We start from the raw sequence: 23,157 nt of genomic DNA on the forward strand, positions 1-23,157 counted from the left end.
TATTAACTGTAAACCCCTCCTGCAAAATATTTAAAAGCTAAATGAAAAGTTAGAATCTAAAAGAAGATAGCAGAGCTACAAAATATAATAAAAATCAATTGAAAATCAAGCCTGCAGATATTTTTGGCTATTTTGTGCCACATATTAAATGGTAGAAGAGTTACAATGAGACCCTGATCAGCTCTCCCAAGAGCTCCTTATTGGCTCCTAAAACAAGGGAGTTGGTCCCCAAAAGAAAAAGCCACAGAGAGGTGCTTACTTGATCTGAGCATGGTGTCCAGAGTTTAGAATTCAGACATGGTCCTGGCTCGTGGTACACAGAGAAAGCTTAAGCATAAACTCGCAACTTTGGTCATCTCAGATATCAGGAGCTAGATTTAAGTCAGTTGCCTGCTAAAGATCCAAGGTACCTCCCTAGTAACTTGAGGTAGGCTTTCTTGAGAAACTGGGCCAGGCAAATGTACAAAACGTGAGCAAATGAAACTAGAAAGAGCAGCTCCTGCCTCCTCAGAGAGGTATTGAATTCTCAAGGCTGGTGAAAGGAAACATGATATTAGAACTGGAAGGCATCCTGGTGATGTGATCCAAGCCGTCCTGTCATCAGATGATAAAACTTTTTTCAGGAATATAATTACATATAATGTAATTACATTAATTAATGGCAAGACCCAGAAAGAGTCTCCAACTCTTAGATGTCCATGTTCCTTCTATGAACTATTTAGCAGAATTCACTTGAAGCCAGAAAATAATTCCTTTGGGCTCCTTTTCTTGCCAAACTCCTCCCAGATCTCAGCCCTCCATCCCCAAATCACCAAAAGTCCTGAAAGCCAAACTCAAAGCTGAGATATTAGATCAGCAAAGACTGCCCCATTCCTTGGCTCTGGAAATGCAGCCTTTCACTCATTTGCAGCAGAGGTGAGTCTCCAAATCTCCATTACCAGGTCTCCAGATACGAACTCTCTCCCACCAGGATGTCATGTGGCAGCCATTCCAGGGCTCTCCTGGACCCCTAGAAGACCTGGAGATGTCAGTGTAGCTTTTTTTTTTTTTTTTTTTCGGTACGCAGGCCTCTCACTGTTGTGGCCTCTCCTGTTGCCGGAGTGCAGGCTCAGCGGCCATGGCTCACGGGCCTAGCCGCTCTGCGGCATGTGGGGTCTTCCCAGACCGGGGAACGATCCCGTGTCCCCTGCATCGGCAGGCGGACTCTCAACCACTGCGCCACCAGGGAAGCACAGCATTTTTAATATTACAGAAGTAGCCCATGGGGAACTTCCAGTTGACCCACATTACCTAACAAACTACAAGTATATTCACTAAGGATAGTTTGCTTTTAGTTATGCCTTTGGTTTACTAGAATAGAGGTTTGATTTTACATCTTTATTCTTTGCATGTAATTGAAGAGTCATAAATAAGAGTGTCACTTGGGATACTCCCCCAGATGTTTATTAATCTGAGTGGTCACCAAGTAGCTGCTTTAACTTCAATTGCTCATACTCTCTCAAGGGCTAACTAGTTAGCTGTCCTGAAGATACAGAAGCATGAGATAACTAAATCTGACTTACATTTAAGTTTCATTTAGTAAGTAACAAAAGGCAGATGAAAGTTAACTTAATTTTGTATTTTTATATATTGTTTTTCATGAATGCACACAGATCTTGTGATGGTCTATATGAATAACTTTCTTGAATGAGAATGTGAGAAATTATTTTGTTCTAAGAGCTTCAATGAGGTATAATTCACACAAAGTAAATTACACCTATTTAAAGTGTGAGATTTGATGTTTTGAGTATGCATATCCCTGTGAAAACACAGTTAAGAGAGTGGACGTATCCATCCAGAAGTGTCCTTGTGCCCAATTGTGCCCCTCACCCCTGCTCCTCACTCCCACCCCAGGCAATCATTGATCTGCTTTCTGCACTGTAGATTAGTTTACATTCTAGAATTTAATATGAATGGGACTAAATAGGACCTACTCTCATTTGTCTGGACTTGCTTCCAGTCAGCATAATTAATTTCAACATAATTAATTTGAAATCTGTCTATATTGTTTTTTGTATCAATAGTTCATTCCTTTTTATTGTTAAGTAGTATACCATTGTATGGATATTCCATGGGGTGTTTATCCATTTATCTGTTAATGGACATTTGAGTTCCACTGTTAGGCTGTTACAAATAAAGCTGCAATGAACATTTGTGTCTGTATGGACACATACTCCTTTCCTTTGGGGTAAGTGCCTATAAGTGAAATGGCTGGCAAGTAGTGCTTCTTTGAACGTTGGGGTGCATGTATCTTTTCAAATTAGTATTTTTGTTTTCTCTGGATATATATCCAGGAACAGAATTGCTGGATCATATGATAATTCTATTTTTAGTTTCTTGAGGTGCCTCCATACTGTTTTCCATAGGACTGCACTAATTTACATTCCTATCCACAGTTTATGAGGGTTCCCATTTCTCCACACCCTCTCCAACATTTGTTATTTGTAGACTTTAAAAATTTTTATTTATTTTATTTATTTATTTTTGGCTGTGTTGGGTCTTCATTGCTGTGCATGGGCTTCCTCTAGTTGTGACAAGTGGGGGCAACTCTTCATTGGGGTGTGCAGGCTTCTCATTGCGGTGGCTTCTCTTGCTGTGGGGCATGGGCTCTAGGCACGTGGGCTTCAGTAGTTGTGGCACGTGGGCTCAGTAGTTGTGGCTCATGGGCTCTAGAGCACAGGCTCGTTAGTTGTGGTGCAAGGGCTTAGTTGCTCCACGGCATGTGGGATCTTCCCTGACCAGGGCTCGAACCCATGTCCCCTGCATTGGCAGGCAGATTCTTAACCACTGTGCCACCAGGGAAGCCCTATTTGTAGACTTTTTGATGATAGCTATTCTGACTGGTGTGAGGTCTGTTGCATTTCTCATTGTGGTTTTGGATTTCTCTAATAATTAGCAGTGTTGACCATCTTTTCATTTACCTGTTAGCCATCTGTATGTCTACTTAGGAAAAATATCTATTCTGATCTCTTTCCAGTTTTTGATTGGGTTGTTTGATTTGGTTTTTTTTTTTTAATATTGAGTTGCATGAGCTCTTTGTATATTTAGGATATTAACCCCTAGTTGGTCATATCAATTACAAATATTTTCTCCCAGTCCATAGTTTTTATTTTCATTTTGTCAATGATTTCCTTAGTTGTGCAAAACCTTTAAAGTTTGATTATGTTCCATTTGTTTATTTCTGCTTTTATTTGCTTTGCCTTAAGGAGAAAGATCCAAAAAAATATTGGCACAATTTATGTCAAAGAGTGTTCTCCCTATGTTCTCTTCTAGGAGCTTTATGATATCATGTCTGATATTTAGGTCTTTAAACCATTTTGAGTTTATTTTTGTGTATGGTGTGAGGGAGTGTTCTAATTTCATTGATTTACCTATAGCTGTCCAGCTTTCCCAACACCACTTGTCGAAGAGACTGTCTTTTATCCACTGTATGTTCTCACATTTTTTTGTCATAGATTAATTGGCAGTAGGTGTGTGGGTTTATTTCTGGGCTCTGTATGCTGTTCCATTGATCCATATGTCTGTTTTGTGCCAATACCACGCTGTTTTGAATACTGAAGCTTTGTAGTATTGTCTGGAGTCTAGAAGGGTTATGCCTCCAGATTTCTTCTTCTTGCTCAGGGCTGCTGTGACAGTTCTGGGTCTTTTGTAGTTCCATGTAAATTTTAGGATTATTTGTTCTATTCTGTGAAAAATGTCATGAGTACTTCGATAGGGATGGCATTAAATCTGTTGATTGCTTTGGGTAGTATGGCCATTTTAACAATATTAATTCTTCCAATTCAAGAGCATATTTCCATTTCTTTGAACCATCATCAGTTTCCTTTATCAATATTTTATGGGTTTTGGTGTATAGGTCTTTCACCTCCTTCATTAAATTTATTCTTAGCTATTTTATTTTATTTTTCGACATGATTTTAAATGGGATTGTTTTTCACTTTCTATTTCTGATATTTCATTGTTAGTGTAAAGAAATGCAACAGACCTCAGTATATTAATCTTGTATCCTGCTACCTTGCTGAATTCATTTATTAGTTCTAATAGTTTTTATGTGGAGTCTTAGGTTTCTCTATATAGAGTATCATGTCATCTGCAAATAGTGACAGTTTTACCTCTTCCCTTCCAGTTTGGACATATTTGTTTCTTTTTCTTGATTTCAGACTGCTGCGGCTAGGACTTTCAATAATATGTTGAATAGAAGTGGTAAGAATGGGCATCCTTGTCTTTTTCCTGAATTTAGCAAGAAGGCTTTCAACTTTTCATTGTTGAGTATTATGTTGGCTTTGGGTTTGTTGTAAGTGGCTTTTATTATGTTGAGATATGTTCCCTCTATATCCACTTTGGTGACAGTTTTATCATGAATGGATATTGAATTTTGTCAAATGCTTTTTCTGCATCTATTGAGATGATCATGTGGTTTTTGTCTTTCCTTTTGTTAATGTGGCATATCACATTGATTGATTTGTGTAAAGAACCATCCTTGGAATGAATTCAGCTTGATCACAGTGTATGATCCTTTTTATATATTGTTGGATTCAGTTTGCTAATATTCTGTTGAGGATTTTTATATCTGTATCCATCAAAGATATTGGCCTATAATTTCCTTTTTTTGGTAGTGTCTTTATCTGGCTTTGGTATCAAGGTTATGGTGGCTTCATAGAAAGAATTTGGGAGTCTTCAATCTTTTGGAAGAGTTTGAGAGGATAGGTATAATTTCTTCTTTGTATGTTTGGTAGAATTCCACAGTGAAGCTATCCAGTCTGGACTTTGTTTTCAGGAGTTTTCTGGTTTATAACAAACTGAATCAGCTATACATATACGTAAACCCCCATATCTCTTCCCTCTTACATCTCTCTCCCTCCCACCCTCCCTAACCCAGCCTTCTATGTGGTCACAAAGCACCGAGCTGATCTCCCTGTGCTATGCGGCTGCTTCTCATTAGCTATCTATTTTACATTTGGTAGGGTATATATATCCATGCTGCTCTCTCACTTTGTTCCATCTTACCCTTCTCCCTCCCCGTGTCCTCAAGTCCATTCTCTAGTAGGTCTGTGGCTCTAATTCGTCCTGCCCCTAGGTTCTTCATGACTTTTTTTTCTTTTTTTCTTTTTAGATTCCATATACATGTGTTAGAATATGGTATTTGTTTATCTCTTCCTAACTTACTTCACTCTGTATGACAGACTCTAGGTCCATCCACCTCACTACAAATAACTAAATTTCGTTTCGTTTTATGGTTGAGTAATATTCCATTGTATATATGTGCCACATCTTCTTTATCCATTCATCTGTTGATGGACACTTAGGTTGCTTCCATGTCCTGGCTATTGTAAATAGAGCTGCAAAGAACATTGTGGTACAAGACACATTTTGAATTATGGTTTTCTCAGGGTATATGCCCAGTAGTGGGATTGCTGGGTCATATGGTAGTTGTATTTTTAGTTTTTTAAGGGACCTCCATACTATTCTACATAGTGGCCGCATCAATTTACATTCCCACCAACAGTGCAAGAGAGCTCCCTTTTCTACACACCCTCTCCAGCATTCATTGTTTCTAGATTTTTTGATGATGGCCATTCTGATTGCTATGAGATGATATCTCACTGTAGTTTTGATTTGCATTTCTCTAATGATTAATAATGTTGAACATTCTTTCATCTGTTTGTTGGCAATCTGTATATCTTCTTTGGAGAAATGTCTATTTAGGTCTTCTACCCATTTCTGGATTGGGATTTTTTTTTTTTTTGATATTCAGCTGCATGAGCAGCTTGTAAATTTTGGAGGTTAATCCATTGTCAGTTGCTTCATTTGCAAATATTTTCTCCCATTCTGAGGGTTTTCATCTTGTTTATTGTTTCCTTTGCTATGCAAAAGCTTTTAAGTTTCATTAGCTTCCATTTGTTTATTTTTGTTTTTATTTCCATTTCTCTGGGAGGTGGGGCAAATAGGACCTTGCTGTGATTTATGTCATACAGTGTTCTGCCTATGTTTTGCTCTAAGAGTTTGATAGTGTCTGGCCTTACATTTAGGTCTTAAATCCATTTTGAGTTTATTTTTGTGTATGGTGTTAGGGAGTGTTCTAATTTCTTTCTTTTACATGTAGCTGTCCAGTTTTCACAGCACCACTTATTGAAGAGGTTGTCTTTTCTCCATTGTATATTCTTGCTTCCTTTACCAAATATAAGGTGACCATATGTGCGCAGGTTAAGCACTGGCTTTCTATCCTGTTCCATTGATCTATATTTCTATTTTTGTTCAAATACCATACTGTCTTGATTAGTATAACTTTGTAGTATAGTCTGAAGTCTGGGAGCCTGATTCCTCCAGCTCCGTTTTTCATTCTCAAGATTGCTTTGGCTATTCGGGGTCTTTTGTGTTTCCATACAAATTGTGAAATTTTTTGTCCTAGTTCTATGAAACATGCCAGTGGTAGTTTGATAGGGATTGCACTGAATCTGTAGATTGCTTTGGGTAGTATAGCCATTTACACAATGTTGATTGTTCGAATCCAAGAACATGGTATATCTCTCCATCTATTTATATCATCTTTAATTTCTTTCATCAGTGCCTTATAATCCTCTGCATACAGGTCTTTTGTCTCCTTAGGTAGATTTATTTCTAGATATTTTATTCTTTTCATTGCAATGGTAAATGGGAGTGTTTTCTTAGTTTCACTTTCAGATTTTTCATCATTAGTGTATAGGAATGCTAGAGATTTCTGTGCATTAATTTTGTATCCTGCTACTTTACCAATTCATTGATGAGTTCTAATAGTTTTCTAGTAATATCTTTAGGATTCTCTATGTATAGTATCATGGCATCTGCAAACAGTGACAGCTTTACTTCTTCTTTCCCGATTTGGATTCCTTTTACTTCTTTTTATTCTCCTATTGCTGTGGCTAAAACTTCCAAAACTATGTTGAATAATAGTGGTGAGAGTGGGCAACCTTGTCTTGTTCTTGATCTTAGTGGATATGATTTCAGTTATTCACAATTGAGGACGATGTTGGCTGTGGGTTTGTCATATCTGCCCTTTATTATGTTGAGGAAAGTTCCCTCTATGCCTACTTTCTGCAGGGTTTTTATCATAAATGGGTGTTGAATTTTGTCAAAAGCTTTCTCTGCATCTATTGAGATGATCACATGGATTTTCTCCTTCAATTTATTAATATGGTGTATCACGTTGATTGATTTGCATATATTGAAGAATCCTTGCATTCCTGGGATAAACCCCACTTCATCATGGAGTATGATCCTTTTAATGAGTTGTTGGATTCTGCTTGCTAGTATTTTGTTGAGGATTTTTGCACCTATGTTCATCAGTGATATTGGCCTGTAGTTTTCTTTCTTTGTGACATCTTTGTCTACTTTTGGTATCAGGATGATGGTGGCTTTGTAGAATGAGTTTGCGAGCGTTCCTCCCTCTGCTATATTTTGGAAGAGTTTAAGAAAGATAGGTGTTAGCTCTTCTCTAAATATTTGATAGAATTCGCCTGTGAAGCCATCTGGTCCTCGGCTTTTGTCTGTTGGAAGATTTTAAATCACAGTTTCAATTTCAGTACCTGTGATTGGTCTATTCATATTTGCTATTTCTTCCTGGTTCAGTCTCAACAGGTTTTGCATTTCTAAGAATTTGTCCATTTCTTCCAGGTTGTCCATTGTATTGTCATACAGTTGTTTGCAGTAATCTCTCATGATCCTTTGTACTTCTGCAGTGTCAGTTGTTACTTCTCCTTTTTCATTTCTAATTCTATTGATTTGAGTCTTCTCCCTTTTTTTTCTTGATAAGTCTGGCTAGTGGTTTATCAATTTTCTTTATCTTCTCAAAGAACCAGCTTTTAGTTTTATTGGTCTTTGCCATCATTCCCTTCATTTCTTTTTCATTAATTTCTGATCTGATCTTTATGATTTCTTTCCTTCTGCTAACTTTGGGGGCTTTTGTTCTTCTTTTCTAATTGCGTTAGGTGTAAGGTTACATTGTTTATTTGAAATGTCTCCTTTTGCTTAAGGTAGGATTGTATTGCTATAAACTTCCCTCTTAGAACTGCTTTTGCTGCATCCCATAGGTTTTGGGTCGTTGTGTTTTCATTGTCATTTGTTTCTAGGTATTTTCTGATTTCCTCTTTGACTTCTTCAGTGATCTCATGGTTATTAAGTAGTGTATTGTTCAGCCTCCATGTGCTTGTATTTTTAACAGATTTTTTCCTGTAATTGATATCTAGTCTCATAGCATTACAGTCGGGAAAGATACTTGATATGATTTCAATTTTCTTAAATTTACCAAGGCTTGATTTGTGACCCAAGATATCCTGGAGAATGTTCCATGAACACTTGAGAAGAAAGTGTGTTCTGTTGTTTTTAGATGGAGTGTCCTATAAATATCAATTAAGTCCATCTGGTCTAATGTGTCATTTAAAGCTTGTGTTTCCTTATTTATTTTCATTTTTGATGATCTGTCCATTGGTGAAAGTGGGGTGTTAAAGTCCCCTACTATGATTGTGTTACTGTCGATTTCCCCTTTTATGGCTGTTAGTATCTGCCTTTTGTATTGTGGTGCTCCTATGTTGGGTGCATAAATATTTACAATTGTTATATCTTCTTCTTGGATCGATCCCTTGATCATTATGTAGTGTCCTTCTTTGTCTCTTGTAATAGTCTTTATTTTAAAGTCTATTTTGTCTTATATGAGAATCGCTACTCCAGCTATCTTTTGATTTCTATTTGCATGGAATATCTTTTTCCATCCCCTCACTTTCAGTCTCTGTGTGTCCCTAGGTCTGAAGTGGGTCTCTTGTAGACAGCATATATACAGGTCTTGTTTTTGTATCCATTCAGCCAGTCTATGTCTTTTGGTTGGAGCATTTAATCCATTTACATTTAAGGTAATTATCAATATATATGTTCCTATTCTAATTTTCTTAATTTTGGGGTGTTTGTTATTGTAGAGCTTTTCCTTATCTTTTGTTTCCTGCCTAGAGAATTTCCTTTAGCATTTGTTGAAAAGCTGTTTTGGTGGTGCTGAATTCTCTTAGCTTTTGCTTGTCTTTAAAATTTTTAATTTCTCCGTGAAATCTGAATGAGATCCTTGCTGGGTACAGTAATCTTGGTTGTAGGTTTTTCTCCTTCATCACTTTAATTATGTCCTGCCACTCCCTTCTGGCTTGCAGAGTTTCTGCTGAAAGATCAGCTGTTAACCTTATGGGGATTCCCTTGTGTGTTACTTGTTGTTTTTCCCTTGCTGCTTTTAATAACTTTTCTTTCTATTTAATTATTGATAGTTTGATTAATATGTGTGTTTGCATGTTTCTCCTTGGATTTATTCTGTATGGGACTCTCTGTGCTTCCTGGACTTGATTAACTATTTCCTTTCCCATATTAGGGAAGTTTTCAACTATAATCTCTTCAAATATTTTCTCAATCCCTTTCTTTTTCTCTTCTTCTGTGACCCCTATAATTCGAATATTGGTGCATTTAATGTTGTCCCAGAGGTCTCTGAAACTGTCCTCAGTTCTTTTCATTCTTTTTTCTTTATTCTGCTCTGCAGTAGTTATTTCCACTATTTTATCTTCCAGGTCACTTATCCATTCTTCTGCCCCAGTTATTCTTTTTTTTTTTTTTTAGTTTCTGCTTTATTGCCCCAGTTATTCTGCTCTTGATCCCTTCTAGACAATTTTTCATTTCATTTACTGTGTTGTTCATCATTGTTTGTTTGCTCTTTAGTTCTTCTAGGTCCTTGTTAAATGTTTCCTGTATTTTCTCCATTGTACTTCCAAGATTTTAGATCATCTTTGCCATCATTACTCTGAATTCTTTTTCAGGTAGACTGCCTATTTCCTCTCCATTTGTTAGGTCTTGTTGGTTTTTACCTTGCTCCTTCATCTGCTTTGTGTTTTTCTGTCTTCTCATTTTGCTTAACTTACTGTGTTTGGGGTGTCCTTTTCACAGGCTGCAGGTTCGTAGTTCCCGTTATTTTTGGTGTCTGTCCACAGTGGCTGAGGTTGTTTCAGTGGGTTGTATAGTCTTCCTTGTGGAGGGGACTAATGCCTGTGTTCTGGTGGATGAGTCTGGATCTTTTATTTCTGTTGGGCAGGTCCACATCTGGTGGTGTGTTTTGGGGTGTCTGTGGCCTTATTATGATTTTAGGCTGCCTCTCTGCTAATGGATGGTTTTGTGTTCCTGTCTTGCTAGTTGTTTGGCATAGGGTGTCCAGCACTGTAGTTTCCTGGTCATTGAGTGAAGCTGGGTCTTGGCGTTGAGATGGAGATCCTTAGGAGATTTTCACCATTTGATATTATGTGGAGCTGGGAACTCTCTTGTGGACCAGTGTCCTGAAGTTGGTTCTCCCACCTCAGAGGCACAGCCCTGATGCCTGTCTGGAGCACCAAAGGCCTTTCATCCACACGGCTCAGGATAAAAGGGAGAAAAAATAGAAAGAAAGAAAAAAAGAAGATAAAATAAAATAAAGTTATTAAAATAAAAATTTAAAAATAATTATTAAGAAAAAAAATTTTTAAGTAAACAGAACAAAACAAAACAAAACTGACAGACTGAACCCTAGGACAACTGGTAAAAGCAAAGCTATACAGACAAATTCACACACAGAAGCATACACATACACACTCACAAAAAGAGAAAAAGGGGAAAATTATATCTCTTTGTTCCCAAAGTCCACCTTCTCATATTGGGATGATTCATTGTCTATTCAGGTATTCCACAGATGCAGGGTACGTCAAGTTGATTGTGGAGGTTTAATCCGCTGCTACTGAGGCTGCTGGGAGTAATTTCCCTTTCTCTTCTTTGTTCGCACAGCTCCCAGGGTTCAGCTTTGGATTTGGTACCTCCTCTGCCTGTAGGTCGCCTGAGGGCATCTGTTCTTTGCTCAGACAGGACGAGGTTAAAGGAGCAGCTGATTTGGGGGCTCTGGCTCACTCAGGCCTGGGCAAGTGAGGGGTACGGAGTGCGGTGCGAGCCTGTGGTGGCCGAGGCCATCATGACGTTGCACCAGCCTGAGGTGCGCCATGTGTTCTTTCAGGGAAGTTGTCCCTGGATCACGGGACCCTGGCACTGGCGGGCTGCACAGGCTCCCAGGAGGGGAGGTGTGGAGAGTGACCTGTGTTTGCACACAGGCTTCTTGGTGGCAGCAGCAGCAGCCTTAGCATCCCATGCCCATCTCTGCAGTTCATGCTGTTAGCCGTGGCTCTCGCCCGTCTCTGGAGCTCCTTTAAGTGGTTCTCTTAATCCCCTCTCCTCGAACACCAGGAAACAAATAGGGAACAAAAAGTCTTTTGCCTCTTTGGCAGGTCCAGAGTTTTTCCCGGACTCCCTCCCAGCTAGCTGTGGTGCACTAATCCCTTCAGGCTGTGTTCACGCCACCAACCCCAGTCCTCTCCCTGGGATCTGACCTCCGAAGCCCTAACCACAGCTCCCAGCCCCTGCCCGCCCTGGCGGGTGAGCAGACAAGCCTCTCGGGCTGGTGAGTGCTGGTCGGCACCGTTCCTCTGTGCGGGAATCTCTCTGCTTTGCCCTCCGCTCCCCTGTTGCTGCGCTCTCGTCCGTGGCTCCGAAGTTCCCCCCCTCCACCACCCGCAGTCTCTGCCCATGAAGGGGCTTCCTAGTGTGTGGAAACCTTTGCCACTCCACAGCTCCCTCCCAGTGGTGCAGGTCCTGTGCCTATTCTTTTGTCTCTGTTTTTTCTTTTTTCTTTTTCCCTACCCAGGTACGTTGGGAATTCCTTGCCTTTTGGGAGGTCTGAGGTCTTCTGCCAGTGTTCAGTAGGTGTTCTATAGGAGCTGTTCCACATGTAGATGTTTTTCTGATGTATTTGTGGAGAGGAAGGTGATCTCCGTGTCTTACTCTTCCACCATCTTGAAGCTCCTCTGATCCATTGAAATTTAAAGTAATTATTGATAAGTATGTACTTTTAGTCATTTTAAATCTTGTTTTCCATTTGATTTTGTAGTTCTTTGAACATTTCTTCTTTTTGTTTTTCCTTTTGTGGTTTGATGGTTTCCTGTTTTATTATGCTTGAGTTCCTTTCTTTTTGATTTTTGCGAATCTATTGTATGTTTTTGATTAGTGGTTACCCTGACTTTCAAGTATGTTGACCCATAACTATATCTACCTGCTTTAAACTGATAGTCATATAAGTTCAAACATATCAAATCTTCTAAAAGATCTACACTTTTTACTCTCCTCCCCTACATTTTATATTTTGATGTCCTATTTTACATATTCATGTTGATCTTTTTTCTGTTAATTATAGTTATAATCACTTCTATGAAACTTTTTTGATTGTTTTTTATCTATGTGCTGGCTCATTTTAGTGATTTTCAATCATTTTGTATATTTGTCTTCTCTATTTGCCTTCCCTTTCCTATAGATTCTTGTTCCTTTTCCTTTAGAGAAGACCATTCAACACTTCTTTTTTAAAAAACATTTATTGGGTTTCTCTGGTGGCACAGTGGTTGAGAGTCTGCCTGCCGATGCAGGAGACATGGGTTCGTGCCCCGGTCCGGGAAGATCCCCCATGCTGCGGATCAGCTGGACCCGTGAGCCATGGTCACTGAGCCTGTGCGTCCGGAGCCTGTGCTATGCAATGGGAGAGGCCACAACAGTGAGAGGTCTGTGTACAGAAAAAAAAAAAAAAAAGGAAACACAAGCTTTAAATCACAGAATAGACCAGATAGATTTAATTGATATTTATAGGACATTCTATTAAAAAACAGATTACACTTTTTTCTCAAGTGCATGTGGAACATTCTTCAGGATAGCTCACACCTTGGGTCACAAATCAAGCCTCAGTAAATTTAAGAAAATTGATATCATATCAAGCATCTTTTCTGATGACAACACTATGAGATTAGAAAACAACTACAGGGAAAAAAAGTAAAATAATACAAACACATGGAGGCTAAACAATACATTACTAAATAACCAAGAGATCACTGAGGATGTCAAAGAGGAAATCAAGACATACCTAGAGAAAAATGGTAACGAAAACACGATGATCCAAAACCAATGGGATGCAGCAGAAGCAGTTCTAAGAGGGAAGCTTATAGCAATACAAGCCTACCTCAAGAAACAAGAAACATCTGAAATAACCTAACTTTACACCTAAAGGAACTAGAGAAAGAACAAACAAAACCCAAACTTAGTAGAAGGAAAGAGATCATAAAGATCAGAGCAGAAATAAATGAAATAAAAATCAATAAAGCTAAAAGCTGGTTCTTTGAGAAGATAAACAAAATTGATAAACCATTAGCCAGATTCATCAAGAAAAAGAGGGAGAGGACTCAAATCAATAAAATTAGAAATGAAAAAGGAGAAGTTACAACAGACACTGCAGAAATACAAAGCATCCTAAGAGACAACTACAAGCAATTCTATGCCAATAAAATGGACAACCTGGAAGAAATGGACAAATTCTTAGAAAGGTATAACCTTCCAAGACTGAACCAGGAAGAAATAGAAAATATGAACAGACCAATCAAAAGTAATGAAATTGAAACTGTGATTAAAAATCTTCCAACAAACAGAAGTCCAGGACCAGGCTTCACAGGTGAATTCTGTCAAACATTTAGAGAAGAACAAACACCCATCCTTCTCGAACTCTTCCAAAAAATTGCAGAGGAAGGAACACTACCAAACTCATTCTCTGAGGCCACTGTCACCCTGATACCAAAACCAGACAAAGATACTACAAAAAAATAAAATTACAGACCAATATCACTGATGAATATAGATGCAAAAATCCTCAACAGAATACTAGCAAACAGAATCCAACAACACATTAAAAGGATCATACACCTTGATCAAGTGGGATTTATCCCAGGGATGCAAGGATTCTTCAATATACACAAATCAATCAATGTGATACATCATATTAACAAATTGAAGGAAAAAAACGATATGATCATCTCAATAGAGGCAGAAAAAGCTTTTGACAAAATTCAGCACATATTTATGATAAAAACTCTCAGAAAGTGAACATAGAGGGAACCTACCTCAACATAATAAAGTCCATATATGACAAACCCACAGCAAACATAATTCTCAATGGTGAAAAACTGAAAGCATCTTCTCTAAGAGCAGGAACAAGACAAGGATGTCCATTCTCACCACTATTATTCAACATAGGTTTGGAAGTCCTAGCCATGGCAATCAGAGAAGAAAAAGAAATAAAAGGAATCCAAATTGGAAAAGAAGTAAAGCTGTCACTGTTTGCAGATGACATGATACTATACATAGAGAATCCTAAAGATGCCACCAGAAAACTACTAGGGCTAATCAATGAATTTAGTAAAGTTGCAGGATACAAAATTAATGCACAGAAATCTCTTGCATTCCTATACACGATGAAAAATCTGAAAGAGAAATTAAGGAAACATTCCCATTTACCATTTCAACAAAAAGAATAAAATACCTAGGAATGAACCTACCTAGGGAGACAAAGGACCTGAATGCAGAAAACTATAAGATACTGCCGAAAGAAATTAAAGATAATACCAACAAATGGAGAGATATACCATGTTCTTGGATTGGAAGAATCAACATTGCGAAAATGACTCTGCTACCCAAAGCACATTACAGATTCAATGCAATCCCAGTCAAAATACCAATGGCGTTTTTCACAAAACTAGCACAAAAAATTTCACAATTTGTGTGGAATCACAAAACACCCTGAATAGCCAAAACAATTTTCAGAAAGAAAACCGAAGCTGGAAGAATCAGCCTCCCTGACTTAAGGGTATACTACAAAGCTACAGTAAACAAGACATTATGGTATTGGCACAAAAACAGAAATATAGATCAATGGAACAGGATAGACAGCCCAGAGATAAACCCTCGCACCTATGGTCACTTTATCTTTGTTAAAGGAGGCAAGAATATACAATGGAGAAAAGACAGCCTCTTCAATAAGTGGTGCTGGGAAAACTAGACAGCTACATGTAAAAGAATGAAATTAGAACACTCCCTAACACCATATACAAAAGTAAACTCAAAATGGATTAGAGACCTAAATGTAAGACCGGACACTATAAAACTCTTAGAGAAAAACATAGGAAGAACACTCTTTGACATAAATCAGAGCAAGATCTTTTTTGATCCACCTTGTAGAGTAATGGAGGTAAAAACAAAAATAAACAAATGGGACCTAATGAAACTTCAAAGCTTTTGCAAAGCAAAGGAAACTACAAACAAGATGAAAAGATAACCCTCAGAATGGGAGAAAGTATTTGCAAATGAATCAGTGGACAAAGGATTAATCTCCAAAATATATAAACAGCTCATGCAGCTCAATATTAAAGAAACAGACAACCCAATCCAAAAATGGGCAGAAGACCTAAATAGACATTTCTCCAGAGAAGACATACAGATGCCAAAAAACACATAGAAAGCTGCTCAACATCACTAATTATTAGAGAAATGCAAATCAAAACTACAATGAGGTATCACCTCACACCAGTTAGAATGGGCATTATCAGAAAATCTACAAACAACAAATGCTGGAGAGGGTGTGGAGAAAAGGGAACCCTCTTGCACTGTTGGTGGGAATGTAAACTGATACAGACACTATGGAGAACAGTACGGAGGTTCCTTAAAAACTAAAAATTGAACTACAATATGACCCAGCAATCCCACTACTGGACATATACCCAGAGAAAACCATAATTCAAAAAGACACATGCACCCCAATGTCCATTGCAGCACTATTTACAATAGCCAGGACATGGAAGCAACTAAAATTCCCATCGACACACGAATGGATAAAGAAGATGTGGTACATATATACAATGGAATATTACTCATCCATAAAAAGGAATGAAACTGAGTAATTTGTAGAGACGTGGATGGATCTAGAGACTGTCATACAGAGTGAAGTAAGTCAGAAAGAGAAAAACTAATATCGTATATTAATGCATATATGTGAAACCTAGAAAAATGGTACAGATGAACTGGTTTACAGGGCAGAAATTGAGACACAGATGTAAAGAAGAAAAATATGGACACCAAGGGGGGAACGTGGGGGTTGTTGTGTGATGAATTGGGACATTGGGATTGACGTATATCCACTAATACGTATAAAATGGACAACTAATAAGAACCTGCTATTTTAAAAAAAGAATACTCCCTGGAGACTTCCCTGGTGGTCCAGTGGTTAAGACTCTGTGCTTCCAATGCAGGGGCCATGGGTTTGATCCCTGGTCAGGGAGCTAAGATTCCACATGCCATGTAGTGTGGCTAAAAAATATTTAAAAATTTAAATTAAAAACATGTTTTTGAATAAAAAATACTCCCTGAATTAAAGAATAACACTTGTCTTCCTCTCTTGAACTTAAATCCCCAAGCCTCTATAACATGGACTAATGTCATAGCCCTTTATCACTTTGCCATTAATATGCAATACCCAGACTTTTCCCTCAAGTTCCTCTCACCTGGAATGTCCACTTGACTTCCTTGCATCCCATCCAAATCCAGTTTTTGAGTTTCAGCTCTAGTGTTTCTTCTACAGAGCTTCTGAAAACCATGCTGGTCTTCATGAAGCATCCTTGTTTTTGTAAGTTTAGATCTCACCACCTCATGTCACACTTCATTATTTAATGCATTGCCCTCTTGTTTTATGTACATTAGCCTATTTTTCCAGTCAAGTTACAAGTCTCATGGAGGCCAGATCATTTCTGTATCCTCCGTGGTGCCCAGCATGGTGCTAATAAGCTGGGCAGATCATCAGTGTATGTGGATTGAAAGGTTTACATTTCTGATTTACAAAACATGCTCAGGTCACATAGTAAGGGGCAAAAAAGATTTGCTGAAGGAATATAGTATATGTCAAGAAACTGAACTGCAAAACGAAGTTCTGGAAATTTCCTAGGATAAAAATAAATATATCTGCGTCTCAAACACAAGACTAAAGATTTTAGTCCTTGGCTTCTTCCATGGGCCAATCCCTCTGAGAATTCACAGTTCTTAGGCTAGAAGACTGCTAGTGTGACACAGGCTCTGGAAATATCAAACACTCCTCTCTTCAAGGTTTGAATCAATGAAAAGAACTTGTCCTGTCATCTTTTTTTTTTTTTTTTTTTTTTTTTTTTTTGTTGTGGTACTCAGGCCTCTCACTGTTGTGGCCTCTCCCATTGTAGAGCACAGACTCCGGATGCACAGGCTCAGCGGCCATGGCTCACAGGCCCAGCCACCCCGCTGCATGTGGGATCTTCTCATACCAGGGCACGAACCCGTGTCCCCTGCATCAGCAGGTGGACTCCCAACCACTGCGCCACCAGGGAAGCCCTGTCCTGTCATCTTAAAATGACTCTTTTGACCTCTCCATGTCACAATTCACATATAGTACTGTGCATCTTCCTGTCTGTGAAATCTTCAGGATTCCAAGGTGTTCACTTAATAATTAAGTTGACTTAAATAAGCTTTCTAAGAAATAATTGGGATGAACATTTCTGGCAGCCAAATTACTCCTATGTTCAACCATATGAAAAAAAATCCATTTGAAGTCACTTGCAAGGTAATACCAGGAAATCATTTTCAGCATTACAAGACATATTAAGAAGTTCAGTTGGAATAATCTACTACCTTAGATATTAGAACTACAGAATGCTTAAGGCTATCTGCATTGCCTCCTAACAGCACTGATGAGAAAGTTATTAAGTGAATAAAATCTTCCTGCATTACACTATTACAGTCTTACAATCTTGTCATTTTACAGATGGGTTATTAATTTTATCAGTTGTCACTAAAGTAAGGAAAATAAATTTTCAAGAATATAAAAGGATGATTCTATCTTTTTTTCTAATGTGTAGCATTCGTTGGCAATATGGAGACTGGAAAACTCAAAAATGATTTTTATTTATAGTATCCAAAGCATATTGATGGAATAATTATCAATTGCTAATATAAAATGTTTATATTAAGGTATAAGATGCATAAGGTATACAGTGAAGTACATGTACAGCTCCATGAACTTTTACATGTATATTCACGCATGTGACCACCACCCACATCGATATATAGAACACTTCCAGCCCAGAAGAAGGCTCCTGCCTGCCTTTTCCTGGTCAAACTCTACTACCGCTACAATGTAATCATTGTCCTGATCTCTGTCACCATTGGTTAGCTTTTCTCGGTTGTGAAAATATGTGTAAATGAAGTTATACATTGTGTATCCTTTTGTGTCTGGCTTCTTTTGCTCAACGCTCATCCATCTTGCTGTGTATATTCATAGTGTGTTCTTTTTCATGTTTGGCAAAATTCCATTGGATAAGCACACCACAATATATTTATCTATCCTGTGGACATTTGGAGGTTTTCCAGTTTTTGATTATTATGAATAAATGTGCTACAAATATTCTTGTACATGTCTTTTGATGAACAAGTACTCATTTCTCTTGTGTGTGTATATCCAAGAGTGGGATTGTTGGCTCAAAGGGTGGGCATATTTGTGAACTACCAAATAATTTTCTCAAATGAATGAACGGTGATATATTTTAATTCATGAATAGAGTTAGTGAATCCAAGGTAACTACTGTTGAATAGTCTAAATTGTGCCTTTTGTTTCTGGTTTATTAATATGTATCGACATTTTTAAAGTATATTGTTTTACACAGGCACAAAAACTTGGCCAACACGTTAGTTGGAATTAAAAGTGAAAGGATTTTGACAGTTTCATTTAAAAAATTCATCCTTATAGAATGGCATTAAACAATTGGAACTTTAATAAGTTCTGGCATTTAGTGAATTATTCTTTCCTTTACAGTGTTGGAAATTAATGTTTGGAGATTAAAATTAACTAATTGTAATTTAGGGGCTTCCCTAGTGGCGCAGTGGTTGAGAGTCTGCCTGCCGATGCAGGGGACACGGATTCGTGCCCTGGTCCAGGAAGATCCCACATGCCATGAAGCGGCTGGGCCCGTGAGCCATGGCTGCTGAGCCTGCACATCTGGAGCCTGTGCTCCACAACGGGAGAGGCCACAACACTGAGAGGCCCGCGTACCACCAAAAAAAAAAAAACAAAAAAGTAATTTAGAAAAATGTATTAAGAAATGTGTTTGCCTTTGTCAAACAAGAATGATTTGGACTAAAAATGATGTTTTGTTGAATGATTGGAGTTTATTCCTCCTACACCTGACAAAAATAACATTTTGTTATCCCAGGCCCATGCCATTATTTTTCTATCCATTTTTATTTTGTTCTCATAAAGCTATATAGTGGTTTTTTTTTTTATTTTCATGTGACCAGGAATTATCTACTTGCTTTCACTGTAATTTGCCTGCATCTAATTTATCATTTTTTTGAAAGGAAGAAGATTGGTCTTTATCTGTATACAAGGGATTTACAACTGAAGAGCACTAATTTTTCTGGGCAGAGACGCACACAGAGGTCTCATGTCATTTGATTCTGAATGCAAAATAAGATGCAGTTTTGCTTTTTCTGTTTCATTTATCTCAGGGATCTCCAGAACCAATTGAGCCCAACTTTTTCACAGCAGATTACCATTTATTGCATCATTCATCAGGTCGAAACAGCCTATCCCCAAATAACCCAACAGGTAATGGTATTCAACACAGGAAATCTGGCTTTCACAAAGAAATAGATTGTTTGGATCAACAGCTATCCTTAAAAGATCATCTTCAATTTAAAATGAAAATAGAGCTTATTTTTATTATCTATGGTGACAGTTGGAAGGACATACAGTAGGAATTTAGAAATTCCCTGAGATTTATTTTACACACTTGTGACACCTTCCTTGATCATTTATTAATACCGTAAGCAAACAGAATCTGTGTGGGTAAATTGTATTTCCTTTTACTTCTTGTTATCTGATGATGGTAAATCAAATGCCCCAAAACATCCAGGGAGATAAAAAGCAGAAAAGAAGAGCTTGAATAAAACAGAAAATTTGAAACTTACCTGAAGAATCCACATCAGACATATTTAATTTTTTTTCTTTTTTGAAAAAATTTCTCATAGGGAGGCAATATAACATAGGGATTAAAGGTATGTATTCTGTAAACCAGGATGCCTAGATTCAAATCTCAGCTCAACCACTTAGTAGCTGACCTTGAGCAAATTATTTGACCTCACTGAACCCCAGTTTTCTTGCCTGTAAAATGGGAACAAAAATGGTAACCATCTTAGGATTATAGCAATGATCAGTGTAAATATATAAAAAGTACTTAGCCAATAGTAGGGACTCAGCATAATGTAATTTTTCTTGTGATATTTGACCTCAGAAGAGATCTTCAAGCTACTCTGAGGTTACAGAATTCTTAAATAATTTCTGAATCCCTGTAAACTATAGTTATATCTCTCAGTGGTGCAGACAGATGTGAAGCTTTTACTGTTAAATGAAGACTTGTCATCTACTCACACACACAAAAAAAAGCTTAATTCTGTTGTGCTTTTGAAGTTGCCTAATTTAGGCAAATCACTTCATGTATTAATTATCAAACTTTCCCTAAGTCTTGGACTCCTAGGATACAGCTAAACTGGGTAGACAGAACTTCATTTAAAATCGTCCCTGAGGGCTTCCCTGGTGGCGCAGTGGTTGAGAATCTGCCTGCCAATGCAGGGGACATGGGTTCGAGCCCTGGTCTGGGAAGATCCCACATGCCGCGGAGCAACTGGCCCCGTGAGCCACAATTACTGAGCCTGCGCGTCTGGAGCCTGTGCTCTGCAATGAGAGAGGCCACGATAGTGAGAGGCCACGATAGTGAGAGGCCCGCGCACCGCGATGAGGAGTGGCCCCCACTTGCCACAACTAGAGAAAGCCCTCGCACAGAAACGAAGAGCCAACACAGCCATAAATAAATAAATAAATAAATAAATAAAATTAAAAAAAAAAAAAAAAAAGAAAAAAGTTTATAAAAAATATATATATATATAAAAAATAAAATCGTCCCTGAGAAATCTGTAAGATCGAGATAAACTGTTATCTAAAGTCATTTGCTTTTATTTGTTTTTAATTGAACTATAGTTTATTTATAATATTGTGTTAGTTTCAGGTGTACAGCAAAGTGATCCATATATATATATATATATATATATATATATATTCTTTTTCAGATTCTTTTCCTTTTCCATTATAGGTTATTAAAAATATTGAATATAGTCCCCAGTGTTATACAGTAAATCATTATTGTTTATATATTTTATATATAGTAGTGTGCATCTGTTAATCCCATATGCCTAATTTATCCCTCCCCCCACCTTTCCCCTTTGGTAACCATAGGTTTGTTTTCTATGTCTGTGAGTCTGTTTCTGTTTTGTAAATAAGTTCATTTGTATTATTTTTTAGATTCTGCAGATAAGTGATATCATACAATGTTTGTCTTTCTGACTTACTTCACTTAGTATGATGTGGTATATATATATATACCATTGAATATTAGCCATAACAAAAGAAAACAATCTTGCCATTTGCAGCAACATGGATGGATCTAGAGATTATCATACTAAGTGAAGTAAAGTCATTTGCATCCCCCTGGGCAGGTAGGTCAGTCACAGGCCAGACTTCTTACCACAGCAGCCTTGCTAAGTTAAGAGCTCTGGTGGAAGTCTCTCAGCGGCCTGAGAGGGAGTTGACAGGCTCTTCCAGAAGCTGGATGCCCCGCCCCAGAGCAGACCAGGTGTGTCCCTAGTCATGGCAGCCTGGACAAAAACAAGGACAGCAGAACCATGGAGCACTTTGGGCAACACCTTTAAGCTGGGCTTGAAAAACAAGCTGCCAGCACTCACATCCTTGTGAGTCCTCTTAAACTTCAATCCATTCTCTTTTTTCTCTCCGAAGTAAGTGGCAGGGGAGCTCCTGGGCCTCCATGTGATAAGTGTTGATTGACCTGAGTGGAAACTGGTCAACATTGCTTTGGGTGGTGTTGGGGTTGGTTAATATGCTGGTATATCATACTCAGACCAAACCTCAAAAGAATTACTGTCTTCTGATTTTAAATGTATTTTATTCCCTCCTGGCAGCCATAGCCAAGGGTCAGACCTTTGTTGTCCTCCTCTGGCTATTTCTGCCTTCCTCTAAGAATTTGGTTTTTTTCTAGCACATATCTCCTCTTTTTGCCTTGTGGATTAGGGATAGTTTCTTAATCTTTTCTTTGCCTATCAGGAAGTTTGTGTTTAGAACCACTCCTCACCTATCCTTACAAACACACACACATACACACACACACACACACACACCTAACTTAATTGGCCAATTTATACCATGAGCAATGCCCATAAATCTTATGTATTATTTTGTGATGGCCACCCCAAAAGCCAAGATAATTTGGAATGTGTTTGTAAGTACTCATCTTCATCACTAAGAAACTGACCTCTTTTCACTGCATGTGAGTCATAATTACCAATAAAATCTAAGAAAACATGAATCAAATGTCAGGCTTTTCATAATTTATCTATTTCAGGTCTACCCTACAGCTTTGATTTCGAGCAGGGGATAACATATGAACAGATGCAGGTGAGGTTTTTGCAGTGCCTCTAAATGATTTTATTTTGTTGCTTTTTTTTTTTTTTTTTTTTTTTTTTTTTTTTTTTTTTTTTTTTCTCTTTTTGCGGTATGCGGGCCTCTCACTGTTGTGGCCTCTCCCGTTGCGGAGCACAGGCTCCGGACGCGCAGGCCCAGCGGCCATGGCTCACGGGCCCAGCCGCTCCGCGGCATATGGGATCCTCCCAGACCGGGGCATGAACCCGTATCCCCTGCATCGGCAGGCGGACTCTCAACCACTGCGCCACCAGGGAGGCCCTATTTTGTTGCTTTTAATTCAGTACTAACCTGATTTATTTTTTAACTTTAGATTGTGATTGAAGAAGTCCTAGAGGAAAGTGGTTATTACAATTTTACTTCTAACAGATGAGATCCAGAAATGTGAAAATTCAATTTAGACCATTGGATATTAGATCTAATTTCTCTATCCTTGTTTCTAGAGGTTTTCCCCGACCTTCTATTTTAAACACCTTTGTAAAATATCTTGGCTTAGACTTGATACAACTGTGAGTAGAATGTATGTTGACCATCTTTTATATGGATGCAGCTGCTGTATTCTTGGTTGAAAAAGAAAGGGTGATGGCTTCCCTTGTGGCGCAGTGGTTGAGAGTCCGCCT

The 23,157-nt window shown here is 38.2% G+C and overlaps 1 protein-coding gene across 1 annotated transcript in view; it reads left to right on the top strand.

Moving 5' to 3' along the window:
- Positions 1-22,910, top strand: part of NEK10 (NIMA related kinase 10) — a gene marked incomplete at its 3' end in the record, with an annotated part of 225,272 nt that extends 202,362 nt beyond the window's left edge. Inside the window, 5 exon segments of the mRNA XM_081247364.1 lie at positions 787-915; positions 18,552-18,567; positions 19,498-19,597; positions 22,461-22,513; positions 22,851-22,910. Of these exon segments, the coding sequence (XP_081103490.1) occupies positions 787-915; positions 18,552-18,567; positions 19,498-19,597; positions 22,461-22,513; positions 22,851-22,910 (358 nt within the window).
- Positions 22,911-23,157: the final 247 nt, after the last annotated feature.

The sequence above is a fragment of the Mesoplodon bidens genome, assembly GCF_964165515.1.
Source record: "Mesoplodon bidens genome assembly, chromosome: 10".
Classification (NCBI taxonomy): domain Eukaryota; kingdom Metazoa; phylum Chordata; class Mammalia; order Artiodactyla; family Ziphiidae; genus Mesoplodon; species Mesoplodon bidens.